Source organism: Sphaeroforma arctica (genome assembly GCF_001186125.1).
Source record: "Sphaeroforma arctica JP610 unplaced genomic scaffold supercont1.2091, whole genome shotgun sequence".
In the NCBI taxonomy this organism is placed as follows: domain Eukaryota; class Ichthyosporea; order Ichthyophonida; genus Sphaeroforma; species Sphaeroforma arctica.
In genome coordinates, this window is record NW_014038467.1 from 1 (window position 1) to 8,757 (window position 8,757).

General features: G+C 41.1%; 2 protein-coding genes and 2 non-coding genes across 5 annotated transcripts; 3 read left to right on the forward strand and 1 right to left on the reverse strand.

Annotated features, from left to right (window-relative positions):
- SARC_12126 (hypothetical protein) lies at positions 1-790 on the forward strand (the record flags this gene model as incomplete). The annotated part of the gene is made up of 2 exons (XM_014293772.1): positions 1-176; positions 615-790. Coding segments are annotated over 2 exons (352 nt in total), but the record flags the coding sequence as incomplete, so codon positions are not given.
- Positions 791-1,445: 655 nt separating this feature from the next.
- SARC_12127 lies at positions 1,446-8,389 on the reverse strand (the record flags this gene model as incomplete). Of its 2 annotated transcripts, none has more annotated exons than XM_014293774.1 (11): positions 8,331-8,389; positions 7,785-7,851; positions 7,173-7,247; positions 6,807-6,872; positions 6,292-6,399; positions 5,619-5,738; positions 4,822-4,944; positions 3,908-4,031; positions 2,842-2,901; positions 2,157-2,283; positions 1,446-1,583 (listed from the first exon to the last, which is right to left on the reverse strand). In XM_014293774.1, coding segments are annotated over exons 2-11 (944 nt in total), but the record flags the coding sequence as incomplete, so codon positions are not given. The 2 variants fall into 2 exon arrangements, with proteins under 2 accessions (XP_014149249.1, XP_014149248.1); XM_014293773.1 differs by lacking the exon at positions 1,446-1,583 and adding an exon at positions 1,774-2,041.
- SARC_30262 lies at positions 3,223-3,294 on the forward strand. Its single transcript has one exon. It is a non-coding gene; the product is annotated as a tRNA-Arg (tRNA).
- Positions 3,434-3,505, forward strand: SARC_30263. Its single transcript has one exon. It is a non-coding gene; the product is annotated as a tRNA-Arg (tRNA).
- Positions 8,390-8,757: the final 368 nt, after the last annotated feature.

Sequence of the window (8,757 nt, forward strand, 5' to 3'; positions counted from 1 at the left end):
AAACACAGACACAGACAAAGACACAAACACAGACACAGACACAGACACAGACACAGACACAGACACAGACACAGACACAGACACAGACACAGACACAGACACAGACACAGACACAGACACAGACACAGACACAGACACAGACACAGACACAGTCACAGACACAGACACACACACACGTATATATATATGTCAAAATTTATGGAATCTTACTTGCTTTCCAGTCGATAAACCCACTCTGCAGGTCAAGGCGGGCTATTGCCGCCCCTGTATTTTGTGTCAGTACATACAGATAGAGATAGTGGTTAGTAGTCAATTACGGTATTGTACTAGTTGTTGTTAAATCACCAATCTATCAAAGCATGAGTATATCGTACAGCCGTGTGGTAACTTGAGACAATGGTGCTGAACATGTCGGTGAATAATAAGACAATACTGCGCATGGCAACAGGCACAAGCACATGTTCTTATGTGCATTGCACCATGTACATCCTGTGGCTATATATATTTGTGGTAAGAGTGCGCAAATGGCATCTGAACTATTAAAATCCGCGATGAATGTGAGTACGAAACATCGTGACACTTGAGCATCACCCAGCATCACACCTACATCACAGTCAGCACTACACTGGCAGAGGTGTACCAAATCCAGTTCCAACCCGGCATTGTCATATTCGAGAAGCGTGCTTCTCAGCTTAGGTTTAAGGGTTTTAGGGGGTTAAAGCCCACGCGCATTATCTCGCAAATCACATTGAACATCATATGGTGCCAGTCTCATTGTCAGAGTATCTGAGCTTAATCAATGCTTTTACACCTAGCATATCACTAAGATTACACCAACACCGAGATTCATGCAATACCCAGCACCACAATCGTGAATGCTCAGCATCATAGACGGACGTAATGAGACGTTAATTATAACCCGTCTACATGACCCCAATCCAGCCGTACTGAACAAGCTCCGTTGCACGCGAGGCCAACATCACAACACCAGCGGCCAGCGAGAATTACGCTATACACATAAATTAGCTACGATGTTAATAAACATACCGTCCAAAGATGAAGAAAAGCTAGTAGCAGACGAAGTGATCTTAACACGAATCATCAGCCCACTACTTACCGTAATCGAATAATGAGAGGTCGCTGAGTGCGATGGACTGCATCTTGTGTCGGGCCTGAAATATATATCTGATAGGCAAATTCACATCCAATCCAATCACGTTGATCGTACTGAAGAGAATATGGGGCGGCATACGTTCCGATCACAATGGGTCAATTATATACACTACACTTGCGCATGCTTAAATAGGCATATTCCCTCCATCAAAGTGGCAATTTTAGAATCATTATAGGGTGGCTGGGACGATCGATGATGTGTTTGCTAGATCTTTGCATGGCTATGTACCTATTTAGACACATACGAAACATACATGACACAACGCACTCACCATTCCACGATATCAGTTGAGGTCATTAACTCGATCAGTGGTACGCGTATCTCCCCCACGGGTTCACGTTTGCGCTTCAGATTTGGCTCGCTCGACTTTGGCCCTTCTGCATACACCGTTATAGTCAGGGTTTCATTCCTGTACAGATATATGCATATGCCGTGCAGATGGATTAGAGAGAAGTAAGGCTAATAATCAGTGTCAACTTTCCCCGATTTTGACTAATCTGGGTGTAGAGTTACGGTCAGAGCTTCATCCATGACAACTTAGGCATAAATTGAGTTGTCGGCTTACAAATTAAAAATATAAAATGTAATGTGTCGTCCCTATTTTTTTATTTCTCTGCATTAAATGCTATGATCGAATTCTAATCTTCAACAAGCGTGTGTGTATCGGAAGGAAAGGAAGAGCTAACTTTCCATATTTTTTTTGAACGTGTATACATTAACCTTGTTTATGTGTGTACATTTGAAAATTACAAGCCAAGAAATATGCTTCTGCCTCTCATATGCCGCTCCCCAATTATCAATCGATGCCTCAGCCATACTGACACATCAGAAGCCGATCGAAGTTGATATATGTGCGCATTGTTTACCCTGTTATTATGCAAACCGATCATATATATAACTGTGATGCGCAGTCTCAAGACGGATTGACATTGAAAGAGAGAAATCGATATATCTAGTTTCAAATCATGTCTTACATATATACCTTGCACGTACAACCATGGTGGTCAGACCTGTTGTGCTGATAACAGTGGATGTCGAATCTTGCACTCGGCTCGGGCTCTGTAATGTTACGTCAATGGAGTATCGGATGCTACTCTTCTTGAAAAATTCTGTTGGATGCAATGAGGCTTGTATCAGACTTAAAGTTGATGAAGAAGACATCTTTTCTGGTACATTGTCACTGTGAAGAATGAAGTTAGGCAAGTATGCACGCGCTGATCGGATAAAGAGAATCCTTCGTTCTATTCACACGAAGATTTTGATATACCATGTCAGCGTAGGAGTGGAAATGTAACTTTGTGTGATGGGTTATATATGATTTTACTTAGTAATGCTATGCTTGAAAACTCTACAGACTATGACTAATAGATAAACTATCATTCCATGATAAAAACATTGTAGTCGCATATCACAGTCGTCGCTATACCGTAATCTAGCATAGATACTACGAAAATAGGTAAAAAGTGAATTCACATGGGTTGGCTGCTTTCGCGGTGTAGATTCGTCCAGTCATGAACTTGGCCCTGACATGATAGTAAATGTCACACTAAACGATACCTCAATTACGTTGCGAATGCTTGCCAGAATACGATAGCAACAACATATGTTCAAATGCTACCTCTGATACCAAAAAATTCTATGTGTAATTCGCATTGTCGTGTATTTACCAAGGTTGTCGAGGCTGGGACAGGCAATCATGATGTGGCCGATGACCTCTCCGAATTGATCTGCATTAATTACGTGTTAAAGAGGTGGATGCAACTTTCAAGAACTCCATCGTTTCAGACAAGGGTTGAAATCGGCACACAACAATCACAGATCAGTGGATTGCGAATGGTGGAGTGGGATCCGGCGTGATAGCCAGCTTTAGTGATAACAGGTGGCACAAATGTCTTTGGATAACCAAATAGCTAGACTTGTGCACTATGGGCCGGAATGTTTCATATTCTGTGTCGAAATCAAGTTGTGGAACGTGCTATCAAATCATACAGATGCTGACAGATTTTTAAGATAGATATATATATATATATCTAAAAGATTTAAATCGTTCCCCTGTGGCCCAGTGGTAAGGCGTTCGCCTTCGAAGCGAAAGATCTCGAGTTCGATCCTCGACAGGGGCTAATTTTTAATTCGTTGACAGATACTTTAATGGTAGGTAATATGTATGTCTGCTGTCTGGAAGGTGATATTTGATTAAATAGATAAAAAAGTGTTACACACGAAATATACATGAAACATCTGCCAATTTCTGATTATCATTCCCCTGTGGCCCAGTGGTAAGGCGTTCGCCTTCGAAGCGAAAGATCTCGAGTTCGATCCTCGACAGGGGCTAATTTTTTATAACAGTAATGGTTGAATAATAGGAATTGTAACTTTTAAATACACAAATAAATGCACACCGGAGTCCGGAGATGCACCGTATTATAATTATTTACAACAATATTTGTGGCTCTATTTGTGGCTCTGCCACTTGTAGGGCAGAGTGATTTCGATGTGCAAAAGCTGTCTGGAAAGATTGCGGACAGATTCGATTTTCGGTTCGGACGTGTTTTTTGGCACTTGGTCACGGTCTTGTTCTATGAAACACTATATTTTTTTTGTAGGTAGTTATAGCCAACCGCCTGTGTCCTCGTTCTTGACATGTATACCGCATATTCACGTATATACAACATATTAAAACCAGCATATCCAGATATCGACATAATGCCATCCATAACCGTTCTGAAAACCTACCTGTATCATCGCAGTTGGGATTAGTGTGAGAACTAAGATCAATGCAGATCTTATTTGGATTGACGACACTGTTCTTGATCAGAGTGCTGAGCGTGTCTGTTAGCCATCCAGAGAGCAGTGGAATCTGTCACGAGATACGGTGATAAAACAATAACACAAGTTGTCCTTACTTCTCAGGTATGAAGCAAAAGTTGCAGTTGAATAACGAGCCATAAAAAAATAATGAATCATTTATTCGCAACCCTTAACCCTTAGTAAAGATAAGATCAGAAATCGATGAGCCCCTCGTGAAGTCGATTGTGATTTCCAGACAGCGGGAGGATCATTAGAAATACGGCACACACTAAATGCGAAATACTATTTAATGTGGCGGTCAGCTTTTAAAGAACTTACTGCGATATCAGGAAACAAATATCCAGGGACACTAAACGACCATATATGATATTTAATTGAGCACAGCAGCTATTTGAGTGATTCAAGATAGCACTTTGCTGTAAAGCAATGAGCTACGGAGTGCAGAGCTTTGGCATTGTTCATGGCCCTGAGCATGTCATTTGCACTTCTCCTGGGACGCATATGTATATCAAGTTTAAGCTTGAACGTGTACATTTCTGCGATTTGCTCGCGGTAAAAAAAAACATATAAATGTGCAAAAATTGCATGACCTGTCTCATAAACTCGCATTTCCACAGACGCAGGTTCTCAGACGGTTATGATATGTCGGCGAGCGCACAAATTTGGCAGATATTGTCTGTACATAGTACTGACGCAAATTTCGCGATGTAGCATGCATCCGAGTCGCGTAATGATGCTGAATGTAATTGTATCTATTCGAATGAGCCCGAACCGATCTATAAGTTATATACATGGCGATGTTGTGGATATTTACCAAGCTGCATGTACTTTATGCTTACCTCAGTGGCATCAAAAGTGTTGAGCGGTCGCATCACGTAGTCCAGAGTGGGATAAGAGCGCAGGCTCAGTTCCATTCCTTTCAGGGTGGCACTGCCTGGATGCCACAATAGCGTGATACGGGCCTGTACCACAATATAGTACTCATCAGTAGGATCATCAGCTATTGAACACCTGTTACTTTATCTGGCCATAACTTTACAGTCATTCGTGAGGTTCATAAGTTGTTCGGCGTATGGCTTTATATAGCTAAATACGCACATTATGTTGGCTGTCGGATTGAGGATTTTCGATTGGTAGGCAAAATAATACACTAACTATTGCTTACGTGGTCTAATCCATCGATTAAGCTAGCCCAAGGCCACTTACAAGCCAACAAATCACGATTATCCACGGACGATCGACGGCTTAAAAATGAAAGGTGACAAAGTCACAGAACCACAGACAAATCATAGACGCCTTCAACGTTCAGAAGACACGCGAATACAGTTATTTTGTAGTACTGTGTACACGATGCTATGTACGTGAAGTGTATATACGTGCCACATATTGTGTCCTTGCATGACGTGTCTCAAAACCCCCTACAAAACAAGTCCACTGGCTTGCACTAGCTTCTAACGGATAACTTCAAATACCAGTATGTACTCCATATATGATCGAATGACCTTTTGCCTACGAGTAAGTCAGTTGAATGCCGGGACATGTGGCATTGTACTAATATAGAGCGGCTATTCAAATGCATATTAAAATTAATGCTACATAGGAGAATCTTGAAGGTCTTGTAGTACTGAGTGCATACCTCGCCCATCAACCGGATACTACCCAAGGACAGAGACATGGACACACCGATGGCACGCAGTTTTGTCACGAACACAACATTGGCAGTCGACGCTTCGTATGAGAACTTGGCATCAATCACCTGTCAAATGAAGGCAGGGAATAATAGTGTTAGTGAAAGGTAGTGACGGTTTTGTTCAGAGAAGAAATCTCACCCAGGTGCTCATATTTGGCATGTTTTCTTGTGGGCACATTTTATCCCGGTTTCATCTATACTTTCATACATGACGACTGTGTGCAGAACATGTATACACGGTCTCGTCTAAGGTCAGATAAAGTGCACGAACGCATCTTCATGAGGCAAAAGTATTGGATTTTCCCTTTAAGCAGTCTGCTATCAAATAATGGATCAGCTACACAGCAGTGTGGCGCGATATTACAAATTTGCCAGTATATATACAACAGGCGGCAGTACTTTAAGCCAAAGCGATAGCTCCCGAAGCTCTAACATGAGTGTGGCAGATATTTTCCTCAAAAGGGGGAATGTCCCCGTAAACCAACCAAACTCAATATAAGCTTTAAACATATCTACTACTAGTAAATTTAAGCTTAATATAACGTGAATCGAGTTAATCCTTGATATGATAAGAAGTCCACTCACAATCTATTAATATCCGCAAGACAATAAGACTAACCATTTCGAAGTTGTTGGTATTGGCTTGACGCTTAATACGATGGGCTGCTATTGAGTGAAATTTAGGACTATTTTCGCCCAAGCCCAGTTGATCGACGTAAATATCTTCCTGAATAATTTGAAAAGCAATATTTTATGGCTGCCACTGAGTAGATATGAGACAATTTTAATCTTTGGGAGAACCCAGGACTCGAGATAGCAGGGTCATGAACGGAGATTCACCACAACAACGCTCATTGGGGATGATGTTCTACATCCTTCGTACTGTATGTGGTATGTAGAACATTTAAACAACGTATGCGGCGAGGACTGCTCAAAACTTGGAAGATTTGCTCGAAGAGTATGCCTCTACATGCACATGACACTTTTAGATTCGTCTGTCACTGTTTCACCTTCAGCAGTCGTTCATACGTAGGAGCAGAGTCAGAGGTAGATCTGCGGCCGTCCTGACATAAGAATACACATCTTTACCACCGCGATTTGCACTACTGATGTTCATTCTCCAAGAATACTTACCAGGTATTTTGGTTTATTCATCTCAAGCAAGCCGTCCAGTTTGGCACGCAGCCGTTCGGACCACACCTGTGCGGGTTGTGCCGAGATGTAAGTGGTTTGATGGATAAAATTTGCACATATATATATAATGGATTGAAAAGATGTAACATCAGAAACGTCTACGTTGCGTTCTACTCGTTTGCATATCACAGTCACACCACACCCATCGTTGCCATGTGTGAGCGAGCAAAAAGTATATATTTCGAGATACAGCCGGATATACATTGCAACAAAATGAACACAGTCTCCCAAAATAATGTATATGAACATGTCTGCAGATCAGCACACACATAAAGACATCTAAGTTCATCACGACTAGAATCACACCTTCCGCTGACAGTCCCATGCAGCATTCATAACTTGGTTCAACCATTCTGCACTCTCCCGGCCATCCTCGCTGTTCTGCGATACCAACGTTACAATTGCATATTGGTTGAGTGCCGAGTAGAAGAAAAATCACTAGCAAGTGAGGTCCGTCATGGGTATGTGAAAAAGATCAGATGTATACATATACGTGCATTGCATCGAGTCAGGATCGCAAAAAAACCTACTTTTAAAAGTATGTGTCCACACATCGTTAAACTATAGACGAAGCTAGTCCATCATCAATTTGATATATGTGAGATCTAGATAGAGTCAAGTGCATTTACCTACAAGCCTCAAATAGAGTGCTGAGCTTTATGAAATATTGTTGCAACGAATTTCAAGAGAATAGGAAAGGTACGTAAGTTATCGTGATTTTCTGAACTGAACTGTCTTATCAGAACCAATATCAATGCTAACGGCAAGCAGACTTATTTGCATTATTATCACAAGGACAGGTGAGTGTCCGGCACAGCTTCACGTACATTCTCGCGAATAGAGCTTCGTGAGACACTGAAAAACAGTGTAGGTGCGTCCTGTTGGACTACGAACGATACGAGCAAAGAAGTGACATACCATCTGTTGCTCGCGAAGGACTCGGCGCAGAGTACCATTATCGAGTGCACGGATGTAGCGCTCAAGTCTGGAATGAACAATAATAGCGAGAGTTATGCCAGTAGATACATATGTACCGGTATCCATGTTCATGCGCTCATGCAAATTCAACCACATTCCTAACCGATAATTTAAGTTCCAGTTCACTCCTTCCCATGTGCAATGTAACGTCGACTGATTCTGACGCAATTTTATTTCGCACAGGAAAGCGGAAGAACATGTGCCGTATTTATATACTTTGCACTGTTTGAACCCGTACAAATAAATGAGCTATACATGCATACTGATGTAGAATCAAAGTCAAATATGTATTCTTAAATTGGATCATAATCTATTATACCAAAAGATAAGCTAATTCATGCGTTGGAGAGGCCTGTTTCAGTGATAGAATGAATACAGTCGTACACGTCCTGAACAACATCAAATTTAACGACAGCCGAATAGATTGATATTTTCTAATATAAACATCAGTTAATAAAACAAGAAAAATCAAAAGAGAAAGTTTACCTCCGTCCCAGAATATGAACAGCACCCCACGTTACCAAGATACAAGAGCAAAATCCCAGATCTGAATTGTAAAGTAAAAGTGAAGGATTTTATTTGAGAGTACCAAATTTTGAGACATGGACTTGTCCTTTGGCTCTCGAGAAAACACATCTTGAGATTTGCAGGTACTATATGGCACACATACACACACATACACAACTACACACACATGCATACATACACACAAACCCACACACACACACACACAAACACAAACACACATATACAAACACACACACACACACACACACACTTACACACACACACACACACACACACACACACAAACACACACACACACACACACACACACACACACACACACACACACATATATATATATATATATATGTATATATATATATATATATAGATATATATATATATA